We start from the raw sequence: 21,457 nt of genomic DNA, 5'->3' as shown, positions 1-21,457 counted from the left end.
GAGATTGAAACAACTGAGTTAAGCTAGAGAGTTTAGAAATGCCATAAAGATTTGGAGTAATGTTTGAGAGAAATAGCGGGATCTGACAAAAAAACTACTTGTTTGGGGATTATTGGGCCACTAAGGACCCAGTGGGACCACTGGATAGATCCATTCTGGATACCCTTCCTCTCCCATGGCCCTAAGTATCCAGCATTAAAGGAGCCAGGAAAACAGATGATAGCATTGGCTGGAATTTCCTGGGCTGCTATGACAGGAAAATAGGGACAAAAGGGAATTTCAGATGCTGATGAAAGAGCAATTGAGATCACCAGCTGTGGGATCCAGCCTGAGTTGGAAATGTGAAAGGACAAATGGACGGTCCAAGGGACTTGGAGGACTTAATAAAATAGAACAATATACTGAGTGTGCTATACTTGAAGAGCTGGAAGGAGATAGGCAATTTTTGTGATAACATAGCATGTTTGAATTTGATTTCATACTTAGAGCATTTTATTGAATAAAATGGCTCATTAATGTGGCCATGAGAGGGCAGCTGAAGTATGTTGGAAGTAAAGGTCATTGGAACTTCCCAAGTCTAAGAACTAAAAGGCTAGGCAGTTGGATGATATCCCCATCGACACGAAGACGTACCAGTGATGGCAACACTGTGACCTGCAAGGTTTGAAAGAGAGTTTGTGTACCTTTGGAGGAAGAGTCCCATTAGATACAATCTAAAGTCATGGGACAAATGGGAATAATTAGATGTTGGATCAGGAAGAAGCCTAGAGTAGTTTTGGTATAAAAAGAGAACAGGTAGATGACATAAGGGTTTATATTTTATGTGGTGACCAAAGAGGGCAGAGGGGATGTGTGACAACTGGCCTAGGGCTTCAAATAGATCTGGTATAAAGTTGCTTCAGTGAGGATGTTATATGAGGACCCACAGAGTCAGAGCCTGGCATAGGCAAGAACAGGCTGGTTTTCCAAGGTTTTGATTTTAAGGACCAGGACAGCCTCTCATACAGTCACTAAGTTTTTAATGAGTACCTTACTCTACAGGGCAGAGCATGATAGGACATAGAGGGGATAATGATTCCATCTCATCTCCTCAAGGAACTAATAGAGCTGAACAAACGCATCTTGCTGCTTCTTCCCTTTGCATCTCTTACTTCATTTACTACTAGAAAAATGCTGGCCACCTATTCTCCCTTTTTATACTTCAGTTCGTTTGTGAGTAAATCAACTATAAATTATGGCTACCCATTGTGAAACACTACTCAATTAAAAAAAGAACACTAGGAGATTTGAAATAAAATTAGAAATTATCGAGGACTAATGCCACTAACTTAAAGAGATGCAAAAGTACCAAAAAGTTTCCTTGAGCAGCCCTTACCTCAACCTCTGCAGCCTTTTCTAGTTACAACAATTGTATTCACATGAATGCGTGTACCCTGTTTGGAGCCTGACTCAAACAAACTGTTGGAGAGAATGGGGGTAGGGATTGGAAATTGAACACTGACTAAATATTTGATGAACTATTTTTTTTGAAAAAGATTACCATAAATAGTCATATTTAGAATGAACTTAAAAATTATTTTTGTTGGACTGTCTTGTTTATTTACTCATACTGTAGAACTATCATTTTCATTGTAGATAAGTACTTTAGCTAAATTTTGCCCTACCTAGCATTAGTTCTATTTAAACATCATTACTTTACTAAGAAATGACATCCTAACTTAGTTCAAATATGACTTTAACTGTGTTTTAGTACTTTAGTAATGCTCTAGTTTAGAGATTAAAAAACATTAGGCATCCATATTATGACTATGTCTTTTTTAGAATATTTTTAAATCAAAAAAATTTTTTTACGTCAGTGGGAAGAATAGGGATAAATATGAAGAGTGCAGATTGTTTTTTGTGAGCTGCTCACGGTCTGTTAGAACTTGTTGCCCCTTTTAGAACACACTGTTTAATTTTACATCTTAGAGTCTTTGTTTATGTTGTTTCATTTGTCTAAAATGCTTTTGCTTCCATTTTTTTTTTCTAACTTTTCTAATATTTTCCTAATTGGACAGGCTCAAAAGTTTCTGTCAACGTTTCTCATCCCTGTACATCCCAATAATGCTGTAGTTATCAGTTCATTAATTGTTCACTCAGCATATATTTATTGAGTCCTTATTTTATTATGTACCAGATACTAAGCTGGGAAGTAGGTGTTGGGTGGAGAGGCAAAGGGGAGGGATACAAAATAAGTAAGAGTGCAGTTCTTGATCTTGGGGTACTCACTATGTAATGGGATAGACATACAATATTCAGGTAATTAAGTTGCATTATGTTAAGTTCTAGAGTGACTTTACTTAGGAGGTGACATTTGAGGAAATCTTAAGGAAAAATTGCCAGGACAAAGTGAAGTAATTTCACATTAGAGAGTCAGGTGTCCAAAGTTATGGAGGCATGCTATGTATGGGAACTAAAAAATGGTTGATACGGGTGAAGCAAGAATTGAGGGTAAAAAGCATGTAAGTATTGGGGACATTAGCTTTTTCTCTCCTTTCTCAGGTAGCACTTTGTCTGTAAAAGCAGAAAAGGCTTATAAATGTCTTTCTCCAACTACCCATAATGTTTAGTTTGGATTTTTTTTGGCCTTTAGCCCATTTGTATTTATAAACCTCTTATTTCTGTTAAGCTCCTCAAGGGTTAGGGCTCATTTAGGATCCCTTCTTATATTTTTTCTTCCAGAGTGTTAAATATTACATTTTGCTCATGGTAGGCTTTCAACATTTGTTAAATACTAAATTTTACTTCTTGGCATTTGGTAGGATCATACTGCTTAAAATAATTTCTGACCCTCTTATGCTCCATACCTTAATTCTCTCATTTAATTTTCATTGTGCCCCTTTGATGTTAAGTTTTTATCATTCTCATTTTTCCAGTGACAGAAGAGAGCTATTCTCCCAGGATCATAAGTAGTAAGTAGTGGAGCTAGCTCTGGAACTCCAGTTGATGTGATTCCAAAGCCCATTTTTTTATGTTCAGTCTACCTTAATCTAGTGGAGCCATAAGGATAAATAGTTATAAAAGGATAAAGTAAATATAGCTATAAGAATCATATTACTTTGGCTAGAACTCCACAATTAAATAAATATGAATACTAATAACCTTAATGGCTGAATGAGGATGAATATCGTGATGTATGTTGAAGGTATACCTGGGGAAGGCTGATTTTAAATTAAAATTCTTAAGATTTGGAAACTACAAATGTAAGCCAATAGAGTGTTTCAGATACCAAGGAAAATATGTTTAAAAAGAGAGAGAAAATCAGTTATGCACGTGACTTGGGAGACATTTGACTGCCTATAATAGAGCCTAAATTTTTTGGAAAGCAAGTTTACTTCTAAAATAGGAGATATTACTGATCTGAAACTTATAGGCCCAGTTCTTTGGATTCTTTGTCAAAAATGAGGTCTTTTAACATTGTGAATGAGGTTGAGTGATAGAGAAAGTTTATATCAAGGAAAGAAGATGATACCTCATTAGAAGTATTCAAAGATATCTTTATAATGCCCATATTATCCAAATTCTTGCAGAAGCAACTTGAGTCTCCGAACACACCGTACAATTATACAAACCACTTTCTACCTACTTAGGCTGATTGGTGTTCACATATAGAAAGTAGGCTGATTTTTCTGAATTTGGGGGCTCTGAAGATTTGGGGGAGAGATGAAGGAAAAATATCATTTGGTATTCTCTCTTATAACATTACTCAGGGTAATTGGTAAAATTAGCAAATGTTTCTTGCATTTTATGTCAGTTTCATTCTTTTGGGTTACCTAATGATGCCTGATAGTCACAGCTTTAATATACCCCAAATTTCTTGATTTTGTCTCGCTAATAAATTTGTGTGTATATGTATGCATAACCTGTTTTTCAGTCCCACTAAATACTAAGTATTTACTTAATACACCATTAGTAAATATGCTGTCCTTAGATGGTTATCAAAAGCTTCATTTCATACTTTAGCTTGATGTTTAAGTTTCCTAAACAGAATGGAATTAAGGCTTAAATTCCATTTAAGCCTTAATTTAAGCCTCTATTAAAATACCACTATAATTGTTTGTATATATGCTGTATTTAATTTCTCTGAGATATTTTATCTTTTTCACTTTAAAATTGGGAATTTTTAACTCTGTGATCATCCAGCACAATGAAACAATTACTATCTTTTTTTTTCTTTTGCATGAGCATTTGGCATGTTTGGTCATGTATTTCTCCATGAAAATTATTTGCTTATTTGGTCTCTTCTATGCCTTGAAAGATTATTGTCTTAGAGTTGCAATTTGGTGCTCATCAGTTTAGTTAGGTTTTTAGCATGCTTCAGTTTCTAAGTTTCTTGACAGAACTTTTTTGCCTTCACAATAGTCTTTGAGAATAAAATGATTTAGATTATTGTAGATATGTGTGTATTTGTATATGTGTGTGTGTGTGTGTATATATACACACTTTTACATACATATATAGTGGTGCTCATATTATTCTATAAAATTATACAATATGAAAGCTAATTTATATATTTTAATAGTGAGAAATTGAGACTTTGGAGAGATTAATATTTTCATGCATGTTCGTATCTTTAGACTAAACTTTCCTAAATTTTCGAAAGAAAACTATGCAAGTACATTTTAATTTTAAACTCCAGTTTTCTATCTGGTGCTTTTTTGATACTTGATAAATGCAATTTTATTAGGATAACACATTTTAAAAATAATCTTATAATAAACCAGCATAGAAAGAATTTTCTACAAATGCAGAACAAAAGCAAAAAAGTCAAATTTGAATCCACATATAATTAACATGTACAAAATTGATTTTATTGGCAATTTGTTACCATGGTTAGCAGTTACATCACTTTAAGGTATCACTGTACATGTTAACTCATGTCCTCAGACTGAGGAAACACTTGAGTTTGCACATTGAAATAAGAGAGGGAATTCCCTGGCAGTCAGTCCAGTGGTTAGGACTCCGCTCTTTCACTGTCGAGGGTGCGGGTTCAATCCCTGGTCGGGAAACTAAGATCCCACAAGCTGCATAGCGCAGCAAAAATTTAAAAAATAAATAAATAAAAGAGAGATACAAGCTTTAAAATTGTCAGTCACCACATTGCTTCTTTATTCCTAACTCATCTGCATTGCTTTTTACAACGCTTTTCACATTGCTTTTGATGCTAGAAAAATTTATGCTAAAAAATAGAATATGCTAAAAATATTAATATTGTTTTATGTCAAAAGGTTTGCACCGCTATTCTCTGCAAAGGAGAAAAACCATTGAGCAAATACTCCACAAATTCTTACATACATGGACGAACCAGTAAGGACATCTTTTTCCCCCCAAAATAGCATTTCAAAATACTTTGCAACATGTTTCCACTTCACCTAAAGAGAAAGTGCCCTGTCTGCTGTCTATTTTTAAATGTGAAGGGGGCTTTGTTTTTTTGTTTTTTTCTTTTGTTTTGCATTTATCTGTAGGCACACTAATAGAAGCTCATTTTTTTTCTGGCTTTTATATGTTTTATATTTCTGTATTAGCATATATGTATGTATATGGGTCTGTATCTACATCTGTCCCTACATGTACATACATGAGGAAAATACAGAACTGGAGAATATTAAATAAATTCTCGTTATCTAAAATGGCTTACAGTTGGTTGGGAACTGTGTTGTTTCTTTTGTGCTGAAGTCTTGGATAATGACAACTTTCATTAACATTTTGAATGTCCTCTTTTTTGTATTTATATAAGCAGTAAAATTGTGTAATTGCTGGTTTCTGGAAGGATTTTAATTTCCTATCAAATAAATATGTTCAATAGGATGACATGTCTATGTAAATGTATATCATTTTAATTTTTATGAAAACATTTTGTGAAAATGTTGATTTTTCTGGGACCATGTTGCTGTGAATTGGTTGTTCTGTAACAAAATATTTTTAGACTCTAAAGTAGAGATCCTAAATGCTCTGTGCATTTCCTAAACTTTGAGATGGAGAAAACTAGGTCTGCCTTTTGATAAAAGTTCAGATTGTATGTTTTTTCTCTGTGCTTTTCTTAACAAATTTGCTAACAGCTTTCAGTAACATTTCCAAGTGACTGTTTTCTCATTTGTAGAAGAGAGCAAAATTGAAAAATGACTTAGATTTTTTTTTCTTTTTGATTTTTTTTGTACTTTAAACAGAGATAACTAATTCACATATACTACATGCCATTATTATTCATAATAATAGTTGCTCTATCTATACAATCTGTGTTAGTCACATTTTCTTTATAAAACAACAGACTGTCTTCTGTCATAAAACAAATCTGGCTTGTACTGGAATAGCCACGTCATCATTTAAAGGAATTTGAAGGTGTCCTTCTTGAACTGACTGTCTTAAGGTTTAAATCAATGTCTGGCTCTTAATTGTAGTAAATGGCATGACACACTATATCCATGGAGAGCTTTTGACAAAAACTTATGTATCGGAATTTCTTTGCTGTGTGGTTTACTCAGGTGGCTTCAGTTTCCCTTTAGTGAAATAATATTCCAGTGCTGGTGCTAGAGTATAGAACATTGTTGTTACTGTGAACGCATCTTCTGCAGATGATATCCTGTTCCCTTTCTTTGTTGATATTTTTCTTTCTTAAACTTTGTTGCTCAGAATATCTTTAATGCTAGCCAAGGAGTCAGGGATTTGGACGTATTTTCATGGACTTCCAAAGCTTTTTTCCCCCAGGTGAGTTAACTGTAAGGAACAGTCATACATTATTCAGGTATTTCAGCTTGTATAACAAATTTTACATTGTATCTTTGAAGCCTTTACTTAAGATTAATTTTAAAAAAAATTCTTTTTACCAAAAACGATCTATACAGAGTTCTGCAATTGAGTTTCCCCATAAACCTTTCCCCTCTATTTCTGCCAAAGACTGTATTACTAGTGTAAGTTAAACTTTTACTTGACTTCAAATTTGGTATATTTAACTTTATGACTAGCTTCTCCATCAATTATATACAGGTCTAGCTTTTTCAGAACTTACTTATTTAGGTGGGAGAGTTCCAACCCTATGGCTCTTCTGTTTTTTTCCTAGCCTTGCACAGTGGCCTTTTGAATGTTGGGGTGGGATTGCAGGGAGCAAAAATTAACATTGCAGTTCATCAATTTCATATGCTGGTACCCAGGTCTTAAATTTCTGTATAGAATAAAACATGCATTTTAGGATTTCTTGAGAATAACAGATACAGTTCTGTGATTTTAGGTCTATCAGTTCTTTTTATACTTTTTAGTATTAAGAAAAAGGATAGACTTTGCTGTACATTTATTAATTTATATAGTTTCTTTAACTAATCAATAAAATATTAAATATTTTACGATAGTTTTCCTATATTGACTTTCAGTGAATAACTTGCAATTATTATAATTATTATTAGTGTTTGCCAAGACTTTTCTCTCACTGTTACCCTGAGTGGTCAAATTGGAAATATTGTTATAACTTAATTAAATGCTCGAGATGTATCATCAAAGACCAGTGAAATTTTTTTTTCACTAAATCTATGAATATTTGTTTAGTTTTTACATCATGCCATGTAATTTTTAAAAGATCATGTGTACATATGACTAATTTGACTCTTCCATCTATGAAATAGCATCATGTATTTGCCAAAATTGATCATTCACAATGACATTTTTAAATATTTACTGACAATCTCATGAGTAAAACAGCACAATTTAAAGTTTAGACCTTACTCTCCATTTTTATTTTGAGTGCTCTCTTTGTATTCATATAGTTGTACACATATATAACTTTTTACAAATATGCATGCATGGGTATATAAAATGCATATTTTATTTTAGATTGTAAATCTAAATTTTTCAGGTACTTAAAATTCTCATTTCCATTAAATTGCCAATATATAAATAAGAAATGTTGGACAAATATGGTACAGTAATTATAATAAATGTAAATAAATACTGTCCGTAGTACGTATTTGTATAAGTAAAAATTGATGATTATTCATCACCACAATGAAATTTACAAGATATTATGTGAAGGTTAATAATGGATTTAAAATTTTTTCTGACCAACCATATATTAAATTAAAGTCACAGGTACGGAGAATTCTTGAATCCACATTTTTTTAACCTTACGACTTGATTTTTAATTTTCCACTATATAATGGGCATTTCTTTTGGAATGAGACTACTCATAGGGATTAGAGCTATTCAGTAATATTTTATATTGCATAATATGTTAGTGGGTTTTTTCATTTTTATCCTATTTATAACATAACTAGATATTAATTTAATTTTAACCTAATGTTTGAATAAGTGTCCCATTGTGATCTTTTACTGTATTTGAATAAAACAATTTGTAGAGTCTATATCGCTGTATTTAAACCGTTTAAGTCTGTTTTAAAGAAGTAATAATGACAGTGGAAGAATTTCCAGTGTAGAACTTTCCTTTACATTTAATTGGGAAAAAGAGCAAATATGGGAAGGTTATTATTTCTCTTTATTGCATTCACGTAGGAAGTAATTTCATCACAGCATTCAGATTCAACAGGAAATTTAGGGTATGTTCCTTTCTTTCATTTTAGAAGTGACTCTTTTATATCCAAATATATTATATTTATATAAAACCACATCTTTAATGTTAATCTCTCCTCTCTACTAAAATATAATCATCTTTTTCTGTTAAAAGCATTAGTATATCACTGTTTAACAATGGTCTAGCAAATCTAACAAGCCATTTTTATTTGTACTGTATTAAGCAAGTGTGAGTTGTTAAAATCCTATAGGCATTCTTATTTCATTCATAACTAGTAAATATTAACATGTAGCTATATTTCATGCACATTTTTTCATCAGTTATCTCTGTTTATAGATAAGTCTCCAGAATCTTCATACCTATTTTCTCTATTAATAGCTGTAAACAAAAGTACAAAGAAATGAAGATTTAGACTTTTTAACCCATACCGACAGGCAGTAATGCAGTAATAATGATTCAAAATTATTCAGTTGTGGTTCATATAGTAAATTATTTTTGTTTATCCTACTGTTAAATATTTCACTAAAAGATAAAAGTAAAATCAAGTACTACTGTGTTTCTCAAATTATGGTGGACAGAAGCTAGAGGTTCAGTTCCTCTCCTATCTTTTCTTCTCTTCAACTCTATTTTAAATATTATTCATAATTGAATAACTGAAAGATTCTTTAATAGTAGTATTAACCAACCCTTGAGCTATCTTTGGATATGTGTTCTTTTTCTTAATTGATGCATTATGGACTTTCTGTAAAAGCAATTAAGAAGGATGTTGAAAGTGATAATAGATGGTATTTTGTTTACTTTTTTTTCCTATTCAAATTTTCAGGAACCTAAAACTAGTACTGATGACTTTTTCAAAGACATAAACTCCTGCTGCCCACAGGAAGCAACAATGCAAGAGCAGGATATGCCGTTCTTGCGAGGAGGGCCAGGCATGTACAAGGTAGTGAAGACGGGACCTTCCGGTCACAACATCAGAAGCTGCCCTAACCTTAGAGGTATCCCAATTGGAATGTTAGTTCTGGGAAACAAAGTCAAAGCAGTGGGAGAGGTATGGATTCTTGTAGCTTCATGACTTCTAAGATATTCATTTTTAATATAATACAACCAAAGCATCTCTTTCTTCCAAAGGTTGCCATTTCCATCCCAGGTGTTTAAATGTTAATGTTCTTTATCTTTACCTGTATTGAAAATACTAATGCAGTTTTTCTGTGCTTCTTTTTTAATAATTTTATTCTCATAATTATCCTTGTGAAAACAATATTTATATAACAAAGTGATTTGTATTGTATATATAAATGTTTGGTATTTGCAAATATCTTTTCACTATTGCAAATGTGTACTGTACTGTCATGGATGAACAGCACTTCGAAATATTTGCTATGAATCAGTTTGGAGATGTGTTATATTCAAAGGGTTTCATTTCTTCGTTCCCATATATGGGTGTCACTGAAGTCCTGAGCAAATAACATTACTCTTTAGTCAACTGTGGCATTTGCCTCAGCTGATGAGCTTAAAGATGTAGTGTGTCATGCTATTTCTCAGTGTCAGGGTTACTTTCAAGTTGCATTTTAGGCACTACCAACCTAAATAATAGAGAATATGCTGTGTTAGGACATTTCAGGTGCCAAACAAAGAGCCGTGTGTTTTGGGGTAGCATTTAAAATGATTAAGGGATTGTCCTGTGCCTTAAAAAAATATTGTTTTTACTGAAGTCATCAGTGAGCATTATTTTACAAGACTGTTTATTGATTTCTGTCTTACCTCAGGCTGTGGTCTTAATTTCAGAAACTAATTTGATGATAGAGATTTTTTGGAATAATTACTCACTTAAACTTTTTGCTGGTTTTCAGCCTGAGTGCCCTGAAAGGATCAAGCCAATCAATCATGCTTTTTGTTATGTACTAGGTAACCAATTCTGAAGGTACATGGGTGCAGCTGGATAAGAACAGCATGGTAGAGTTCTGTGAGAGTGATGAAGGAGAGGCATGGTCCTTAGCTAGAGACAGAGGCGGAAACCAGTACCTCCGACATGAAGATGGCAAGTTGGCTTAAATTTGTGATTTATTCCGATTTACCTTTGCAGTGCAGAAGTTTAAAGTGTACTGTATTTCTTTTGTTGTAGAGAGCTTTTTTGTGTTTATTTTTTAAGTAAAATCAAAACTAAAGGTTTAAAAATCTTGCAATTGTTAAAATTTCTATGTAAAATACATAGGTACTAAATGAATACCCTTAAAAGAAGAGAATTAGAAGGAAATGTGAAACATATGAATTGATCTTTGTAAAACATGCTTTTTATTTCACTAATATGAATTTAAATGGTAATTCTTCTGTGCCAGTTTGGGACTAAACCTTTTACTCTTTCTACCACTAAATGGAAGTTCAGTTTTCAAACCACTGATTGTAGTACTTCTCCCAGGCAATTTCATTCTTTTGAATTCTGTCTCAGGAAAGGAGCATTGAATATATGCTTAGCTTCTTCTGGGGGTTTCCTATTTTGTTGTTAGAGTTTCAGCTTTAAACTTTATTTTACCATTTTTCAAGAATGACCTCCTTTAATAAAAGATTTTCCTTATTGTCCTCTTCTCTTCATTCTCCTGGTGGCAAAATCTTGTTCAGACCATGTCATCACTTAGGTGAAGCTTTAACTGATTCTTACAGAGTGAACAGTTACCTCTCATCCTAAAGAACTGAATTCACCACTAGAACAAAACTGATATTATATTGAAGTTAATTTTTATTTCTTTGTACCCAGATTGTGAGTCCCTTGTGGACAGGCACAGGTGTTTTATCTTTGTATTCCTAGTTCTAAAGCAGTTTTCGCACATACTGGTTGCTCACTAAGTTTTCTAAATATACAAGTTGAGTCACAAAAGTATTAGTTAGGACATCAAAATAAGTGGATAAGCCAAACATAGACTTTTCTACCAAATCCCAGAATTTATAGGAAAGGGTAAGACAATTAAATGAATATGCTTCTTTATCCAAAAGAGTATAAAGTTATAATAACCATTATCCAAGAGGTAATATGGCCATAGTATATAAATAGATTCAAGAAAGGTTTGGAATTTGTGTGAATAACAGAGTACGTTTAGATATATTAACATGGTACATTAAACATTCTCCCCTTTTCCCCCACAGCAAGCCTTTGAGATCAGTTATATAATCTTCATTTTACATTTCTAAGCTCACAGAATTTAAAATGACTTGCCTATGGTTATACCACTGGAAACAGGGCAGGTGAAAGACTTGAGCCAGAATCTTCATTCATATTTCAAATTCTGTGCTCATTACACCACACTGCATCAGTAATCCACTGAACCCAATTTGAGAACCTACTTCCTCCCTTGTCTTTACAGACCAGTTTTTCTTAGTCAAAGATGATGTCATCATAAAATAATGTCCTGAGATGGTAGAACTATTATTCATTATGTTTTGAAAAGCAAAAGTCTTCATTTCATGTAAATCAGACATTTTACAAAATAACTTTCCCATTTACAGTATACTTACTACATATATAATTATTACATATTCATAAATTCTTAAACATTTTCATTATATAGGGATATTCAGATATAAATGAAAATAACCTAAAGCAAGATCAGCTTTATATAAGACACAATTAAATAATCTGAGAATGGTTTAAGTGACTGTCAGGGTCTTTCTAGCTTAGTAATCATTTTAACTAGCACTGAGCATAATGTGTAAGAGTAGACTCTGGGACTGGACTGCCAGGGTACAAATGCCAGCTCTTAACTTTTCAGTTGTCCAAATTACCTAGTATCTCTGTGCCTTGGTTTCCTCATTTACAAAGTGAAGATACTTTATAAGATCTATATGAAAGCTAAGTGAAGAAATAACAAAGCTATCAGATGGTAAGGTTAGCTATTATTGTTAAAATGTAAAATGCTTTCCATACTAAGGAGTGAGTTTTACCATAGGAAATTGTATTCCCATATACTTAGAAGGTAGAAGTTTCTTTTTAGATAATGCTTCTTAAATTAGGATATCGTTTCTACTAAGATATATACTCGACCCGAAAAGAGTTGTAAGAGAAGTTTAAATTTCTCTGTGATCACTTAATGATTTTTTGCCATATATATATATGGCACAATAAAAGCAAAAATAAGCAATAATAGCAAATGTTAATAGCACAATAAAAGCAAATTGACTCCATAAGAGCATATCCCATTTCTAAATATTATAGTGATTTTGATTGATGAAAACAAAGATTTTGTCATATACTTTGTTGGTGTCAGTGACCAAATTGGTAGACCAATTATCAAATCTAAATGTGAGGTTATTTTAAAACTTAACCATCATAAAAATCTTTCTTGCAATTTTCTCTCTTTATAAATGGGGAATAGCACATAAGAAACTAATTTTATAGATGTTCCTTTTATTGTAGAACAAGTTCTTCTGGATCAAAATTCTCAAACTCCTCCTCCAAGCCCTTTCTCAGTACAAGCTTTTAATAAAGGGGCAAGTTGCAGTGCCCAAGGATTTGATTATGGACTCGGAAATAATAAAGGTAGGTGTTTTAAGTGAGTCTTTTACTTACCTAACTGTAATATTTTTATTACCTTCTCTTATAACCATTTTTATTACTGTTCACCCACAAAACTTTAAGTTTGTTCCTAGAAAACTAACAATCAAAATGTTTACGATGGTGTTCTTTTTACAGTATTGGTTTTATCCATTTTATCTTAAGTTTATAGTTCTTGCTTACCCGTTCTTATTTTGTAGACACTCATTTTGAATTCACATCATAAAGATTCTGTGTCACTATATCCAGTAGAAGAACTTTTCTTTATCATCCAGTTATTATTAAATGTTAATGAGCAAAAAAGAACTTTCCAAAATGATCCATTTAAAATCAAAATATTTTAAGTAATATTTTTAAGTAATATTGCACATCAGCTTTATTAAACATGTGTGGTTTTCAATGTCTAATCAAGTTATCTTAGTTAATTTCAAATTACATGAAATGATAGCTTTGGGTTTGGTATGTATAATGAAACCAAAAAATTGTAAAAAGAAAAACAAAACCCCTAAGCCATATGGATATAAAATGTATACAACTTGTTACGGTTGCATTAATAGAAGAGATCAGCATCATGGACAGTCCAAGTAATAATTATTTTGGAGTAATTTATGCTCGAATTTCATCCAAAATTCCATTTGTATGTAAATTTGGACACATTCACATGCTTTCTTATGAACCTGCTCCTAACTCTTAGCTTCAAAATCGACGATATTGTCAGAAGGTAGCATATAGCTGGACAGTGGGTAGGAAGAAGATAGCCTACATGGAAATACTTTTACTTTAAAATGTTATTTAAACTAATTTATGAGATTTGATTTCTAGACACAAATACAGTTGTTTTAATACCTGACTTGCAGAGCAAGTGAAATAATGAAATAGTCAACAAGATACAGAATTACATCAGTATAGAGGAAATATTCAATTTAAAATAAAACCACTTTCTGTTTGATACCTTTATTACTTTCCACAAAGTGTTTTTATTAAGAAGGAAGCCTTAGCTACAAGATTTCTTTTTGGCTCTTCCTCCTACATCGGGTTGCTCTATCTTACAGGCTTGGGTACTATCTGCTTGCTCATTTCTGGTAGCTCAGATTTCAACTAACTTAAACTAGACCTTCATGCTCAAGTAGGGTAAATGCTTTGTGGTGTTTTCTTCATGTCCCTTTCCTTCTGCCGCTCCCAGTCCTTAAAATCTCAGTGTTTACTTACCACTATATACTTGTATAGTAGTCTGTTTTAAAGCCATGTTTAATTCAAATTGTATGCTTTCAGTCTCTAAAATGTCTAAATTGTACTGGTGGCTATCACATTAAATCAGTCTTTAAAACAGAATTTGTTAAAACATCATAAAAATAAAAATCAACTTTCAATAGAGACAAACATTGCTGAGAACATTTACTAATTAGAAATAATGTATTACTTTTTTAAACTGATTTTGCTAATATTGTTCAAAAATAGCATGTACTTCTTAGTAGGCTTTTAAAATATTTAGATGGAGTGGAGAAATATTAAGAAACTTTCATCTGATTAAATATATCTAACCTTTATTTATTATCTTACCTTTAATTGTAGTTCCCATTTTCTTTAACTCTTTATGCTATCCAACATCAAGCAATTGTTTTTTGCAAAAATTCTTTTTCCTTAAAACAATTTTATAAAATTCTTCATCACCTCTAAAATCCTTTTCTAATCACAGCATTAATTTTTTTAAGTGAAGAGATGTAGCTTGTGTGCACAGTTCTTTCCATATTAATCTGTTTCTTGTTGGTGTTTCATTTAAAATTTTATTTATGAAACTTTATTATATCTAGAGAATATGCCTGGAAAGGTACTGTTTTCCAGTTTCTGCATCAGCTAGTCTGGATATGGTTTCCCCTCCCCAACCCTTCTTCTTCAGCATCATTTAAACTATTTAATATTTATATTCTCGTAAATAAGGAGCTATCATCCATCCAATTATATCATTTCATATTTTTAATAGTATTTTTCTGTTAATGTCCTTTGTATTTAATTTTGAAGAAAATATCAATTCATGTTTGAGATACTATTCAAATAAGGTACCTCATATTCCTTTTTTTCTTATAGGTCTTTTATAAATTTTTACATTGCCTATCCGAGCAAAAGAGTTCATGCTTTTAAAAATGTATAATTTCTTTGGCAATAACAACTTTAAAAAAGAAAATATTAATTTATAAATGTATTACTAAATTAATAACATATACTTTGCCTCCCTTCAGTCCTGCATTGAACTGTTCATATTATTTGCATATTTTCTGCATGAAGTGTACTGCGTATGAGGCAGGGTGATAATAGTCAATGTCAGGTACTGCACAGAAGACATCATCGACTTAGATCTTCCTTTATACTTGTATGTTATTGAATCAACTTATCATACTTACTTCATAGACTCTGTATTCTCTCGTGCTGCTGCTAGATGTTGTATATGAATTTAAATGGATTTGGTTTTGTAAGTGGGCCATTATATAAAATTTGTTGGGGTGCTTCCATTATTAAAACAACATACAACATTCGGTCCCTAATTTGAGAATAACAGTCACCAACTTCCACAACAGTTCTGAATTGGCATTGTTTTATTTAGTGTTGAACTTTATCTGAATGTCATAAAGCACCATTTACTTTGCCATTTTGGATGTTAATTAATAACAAGTTGTAGTTTTGACTGTTTTGCCCACTGCAGGTGACCAACTGAGTGCCATATTGAATTCCATTCAGTCACGGCCCAATCTCCCAGCTCCTTCCATCTTTGATCAAGCTGCAAAACCTCCCTCTTCCCTAGTCCACAGCCCATTTGTGTTCGGACAGCCCCTTTCCTTCCAGCAGCCTCAGCTTCAGAGTAAGTCTTGTCAGCCTTACCTGCCTCATCAAACCATTTCTGAAGCTTTGTTCTGAGTTGTTTATCAGTTACTAATTATTTATCAACTCACCTAACTGGTTTTATTTAATGAGGACGTTATCCCTTCCCACATTTTTGAAGCACTTAAGCTATTCTGACCTAAGACATTCTGCAGCTAAGACATTTGTTTTTAATCACATTTTTTTATTAAGTGTAGTTATTAAAATATGACTTTTATGTTTTCTATTCTAATTCCAGAATAAGCAAATCATATAAAATATATTAAGAAAACATTGATTTAAAAAAAAATTTTATAATATGCACGACTATGGTAAGCATCAGTTATAAGGATAACTTTCATTGTTTTACACTGAATTTTTGTTACTTAGAGATGCCCCAAGAGAATGAACCTATTTCACTATACCAGTGGGTAGAGGAGAGGCTGTACTGGGCAGGTTTGTTTGTTTCTTTTAAGTGAATTTGGTGTCTGTGAAATGTATAGCAACTTAGGTTTCCAAATGTTCTCACATTGTTGTTTCTTCTCTTGCTTTTTGTTGTTGTTGTTGTTCTTGTTCTTGTTCTTAATAAGTTAAACCAATCAGTTGATTCCAGTTCTGCCTTCTAGGATTATTCTAGCCCTTTATCCATGATAGTAATTCATACCTATCTGGAAAACAGACCCAAAACAAATTACATTTACCTGAGTCTTCTTTTTTCTTAATAAGTTCCTGAGGCTTCCCCATAAACTTCTCAAACCTCCTAGTATGACAACAATATGCTCTTCTTGGCCTTCAGTTCACATATTGGCTCTACAGTATATAAACACACTCACTGAATTGAGAGAGTTTTTGGAAGTCTCAGCTTGTACACCCATTTGTTTGAATTCAAATGCATGACCTCTTTGCTTTACTTTAATAAAATACATCCACACTTAGATCTAAGTTATTTTTCTACAAAAATACTTTTATAGCTATTATTAGGATTACTTAAGAGAATGCCAGCTGGTTTAGTTTTTATTAGGAACCAGGGTAGTGTATAGTTAGCAAATGATGTTATTCATTATGATATTATTACCTATCTTCAGAAAAGAGTATATAAGAGTATAAACTTTTTTAGGTTTGCACTATACATTAGGCAAATTCAATTAATGAAATTAGTTTGTAGATATAAGTAGTATCAATTTCTAGCTAATCATCTCTGTTCATGTGTAATATTCACTTTAATGTCTCTTAAAAGAAGAATTTCAAGGAAACATAATAGTGTCATGTGTGTGAAATAGTTTTTTCTTCCTTGATAAGCATTATAGAAGAATGAAAGAGAAGTGAAGACTCAGTTTCCCCATTTAATGGAGTGACAGACACTTTACATTTAGATGTACCCAGGTTGCAGGAAGTTTTAAAAGTAAGGACAAGGAAATAAAAGGGAAAAAACCATCATAACCAGGCAGAAAATTCATATTAAATATAAAATTACCCTGATAATGTCATAGTGGCAGCAGACAGGAGAACTAAGGAATAAGAACCATTTTGTTTTACCTAAAGGGTTATTGCAAGTCTTCTCGAAAACTTCTCTAAAAAAAAAGTATAATTACTGTTTTCATTTTACCAAATTACTTAATAAAATATTGTAAAACAAAATGTAAAGACCATAAGAAAATCAGATTTGCCTCTTTTAAAGGATAATAGGTTTCTAACTGACATTGTGTCAGTATAATTTTGTTCATATTGTGTCTAAGTGTTATCAGTACCACCACTTCCTTTACCACCATCTTGGAGCAAATTTGAAATCATGGCCTAGAAATGTCTCAAAATTACCAGTTTTCTGAATCATTACCTGCATGTACTCCAGTGATACAGACTTCTTATTCTCAGCAGAATATCACTGAAGTTTGACTACCCAATTCCAGAAACCAGAAGGCTTAATCTTTAGCACAACTAAAAACAAGTATGGAATCTAAAAATAGTTTAATGTTTTATAGATATATTAGAATTGTAGTGATTACATCATAGGAAAATTAAATATGGCAGAGTTAAAACTACCTGAGTAAGATATTCTTTCCTGAATTTCACTGCCGTCCATCACACTAGCATTTCATCTTGCTTTAGAAGATGGCTTATTTATACTGAACTTCCCTTTACTAATTAGTAAAATGAGAATCATTTTTGTCTTACACTTTTGTGATTCTAAAATATTGAATAAAATATTATGTATAGAAGACTGTATTTACTAGTTCTTGCTTATTCTGATAAGTCACCACTATGCACTTACTACTGTCCTTGAGCACTTTAGTACATCCTCATTTGAGATAATGTCTCCATTTTACAGTTAAGGAAACAGAGGCTTAAAGAGGATAAATGATATGCCCTAGAAATATACATAGTAAATGGTAGAGTCAGAACATGAGCCCAGTTCGCCTGACTACAAAGGAGGCCATGTTTTTAAATATCTAGCTTTGCCTACTAATAAATAATGTAAAAATTTGCTCTTTAATATATAGTTTTTAAATTTCTGTTTCCATTTGGTTCTAGGATCCAGAGTATTAGCTTTGTTTGGATTGGTTATTTTCCCCTTCATAGTTTAAGAATGTAGCACGGTTTAAAAGGAGAAGGTTTCCTAAATACTGTAACTCAAGTTCCCAGCTAAGTAGATGACATACATAAAGTAGGGACATACATAAACTGCTCCCCATGTCAGCTTTATGAGCATTATTAATCAGTATTTTTTAGTTTTTTTATTCCCCTGAAGCGTAGGGTTTTTTAAAATTAATCTTTGGAATTGAAAGTAATCTGGCACATTAAATTCATTTGGTAATTTTTTTAAGTTGCAAAATTATTTTATACATGCACACATACATATTACTTCACCTGTTGTTCTAGTGAAATACAATAATTATAGAAATAAAAGTCACACATTTTCCTTGTCTTAACATATTTATATGTGTGCAAAGGCATGAGAGAGAAGAGAGGTGTGTACATAAACTTTTCCTTTACTGTTCCATAAGTTACTTTTTTATTTCAGAAGTATTTATGTAGGTTTTAGAATTGGTAAGCAATTTGGCAGTAAATTTCTAGTGGACTGAGGTGGGGAATGATATAGGTGCCCGCTTTCTTTTAAGAATATTACATTCTGTATTTTCATTATCTTTCCTCATTTCTTTTGAAAGCATCATTTTATTTGTCCCATATCCTCTGACAATATCTTACACATCATAAGCATTCAGGGAGTATTTATTGACTGTAAATGCCTAAGATGATCATTTCTTCAGTGTAAACTATGAGTTTAAGATCATGTATTTCTTGTTATCTTATGATTGATATTCCTGTCTTTACTCAGAGTACATCTTCAAAATAGAGGAAGAATACTTCAGTAGTAATTAAATTTAACTATAATGTGATGATGTGATATCTAATAATTCTGAGTTTATACTGATGGAATTTTACGAAAGATCCTCCAACTGGAAAACTGTATTTCACATGACTGTGTTTAATATAAACATTTTTTAGCTACTGTTCAGGGAGCTAAATAATTTACTTTTTTTTTTGTAGAAAAAAATGGTAAATAGAACATTAAGACAGTTGATGATTCTCCCAGAGATTTTAAGTATGTAACATATAATATATATATCAAAGTATGTCGTACTTTCAAGCCCAGATATGAGAGCTCTAGGTTACTTTGCAACGAGTTTTTCTGTTATACGCATAATGACATTCTCAAATGAGACAAAACTTTTGCTAAATGTGACAAAAGAGTCCACCTGAGTATCTGTATGCATATTGGTTTGTGTTCAAGAATACTAACATATACTAAAGCACTGTGTTTACTTGCTTAGCTTATAAAGATATAGTGATGGAAAGACGTTAAGCTCAGATTTCCTTTCCAGCCACTTAAGTTACTTGATGCATCTGAGCCCTTTTTACCTCATCCATAAAATGAGGTGCCTAATAAACATTAGCTGTTGATATTGATATTGCCTTTTGATGCAAACATTTAACATCTCTCATGCTGCAAGGAAAAGTGGAGGAAATCACAGTCTCAGAGAGAACAGTCTATTCTCTGTGGAGGCACAAATGAGGTTTCCTAGCTACTCCTCAGTACATTTTCACAGCTTAACTTCATTATTTGCTTTGAGATTAATTCTTCATATGGTAACACCACATTCAGATGTTAGTATGAATATCAGCATAAAAGCCAGGTTTTTTCCTAAGACTTAGACTTCATTTTTATCCTGGATTATAATCCCAGCCCAGAATCTGTCTACTTATTGGTTTGCCTGGTGTGAGCTGTGGCGTGGATGGAGTCCTTGACTTGGGAAGGAGACCTGTGTTTTAATCTCTGTTCTCCCTCCGGTTAGTTTTGTGACACTAAGCTGATTTCTCAGACCCTTTTCCTCTTTATAATTTTTATTAAGGAAAATTAAAGGATGATATCAACAGAGATTTCGTAAAATCAAATAGTCAAGTGCAGTAAAATTTTTCATACTTGAACCAATAGCATCTGCCACAATGGCCAATATATTTCTTCCGATTTGGGCTCTAGCATCCCTACAAATCCCTGTCATCTCAGTCATGGGCCAGAATTGATCTTGACTCAGTGTCTCCATCTTCTCTGTGGTAGGAAAGCTTGGACCCATGTTCCTTTCCCTCTTCATCAGCCCTCACTTCATCCTAGGAATTTAGACCACAGAGAACGCTGCTGTTGTTTATAAGACAGTGTGCCCGAGTGCATCTGTTTGCTTTCTCCTGACCAGATCTGACCTTTTGTCTCTCCCTTTGCTCCCATCTCCTTATTGGCTACTAAATTTATTCCACTCCTTATTACCATTTTTCTTCAGATGGGTCATTTATTCTTCCATCATTTATTTACCTGCGTTTGTTAAATATCTAGTCTATGCTAGGCTATAGGGAGCAATAAAGTAAAGAAAATATTATCACTGATCTTGAAGGGCGTTTGAAATACTGAGGAAGGCAGCCATGTTGAAAAAAATGATGGTATTATTTTAAGTCTGCAGGAGCAATATTCACAGGATGCATTGGAAACATAGGAGAAAAAGCTGCTGACTCAGCTAGGAAAGGTTAGAGAAGGCATTAGATAAAGAGATGGCCCCTAATCAGAGTGTTGAAGGACTCATAGGAATTTATCAGTCAGCATTGGGGGTGTGGAAGGAGATTACAGGTGTATTTCCTCTCTAAGAATAGCATGAGCCAAGTTTTGGGGATCCATTGACTCAAAAATATTTATTGACCACCATCTACATGTCAGGCACTCACTCTTCTAAGTAAGTACTGGTCATGCAAGGAGTCCAGTTTGGGAGGCTTTCATAGTAATCCAGGTGAGATATGATGGTAGCTTTACCAGAGTAACCTAAGAGATGGTATTAAATCATGGAATACTGGATATATTTTGAAGGGGAATCAACAGGATTTGCCTAAAGATTGAATAAGCAATGAGAATACCAAAATAGTGGAGGGCAAATCTAAGACTTTTGCATAGGCATTTGGAAGAATGT

General features: G+C 32.7%; 1 protein-coding gene across 13 annotated transcripts in view; it reads left to right on the top strand.

The window, feature by feature from the left end:
• The window catches only part of MYCBP2 (MYC binding protein 2), a 266,977-nt gene that overhangs the window by 188,036 nt on the left and 57,484 nt on the right, over positions 1–21,457 (top strand). For 8 of the 13 annotated variants that reach the window (XM_081214828.1, XM_081214825.1, XM_081214831.1 and 5 more), the window contains 5 exons: positions 6,670–6,744; positions 9,378–9,602; positions 10,460–10,592; positions 12,960–13,082; positions 15,796–15,951. In XM_081214828.1, coding sequence (XP_081070954.1) covers positions 6,670–6,744; positions 9,378–9,602; positions 10,460–10,592; positions 12,960–13,082; positions 15,796–15,951 — 712 coding nt within the window. The remainder of the gene's footprint in view (positions 1–6,669; positions 6,745–9,377; positions 9,603–10,459; positions 10,593–12,959; positions 13,083–15,795; positions 15,952–21,457) is intronic. The other 5 variants (XM_081214830.1, XM_081214829.1, XM_081214832.1 and 2 more) reach the window with 4 other exon arrangements.

This window comes from Mesoplodon bidens (genome assembly GCF_964165515.1).
Source record: "Mesoplodon bidens genome assembly, chromosome: 17".
NCBI classification, from domain to species: Eukaryota; Metazoa; Chordata; class Mammalia; order Artiodactyla; family Ziphiidae; genus Mesoplodon; species Mesoplodon bidens.
This window is presented reverse-complemented; position numbering and strand designations above follow the sequence as displayed.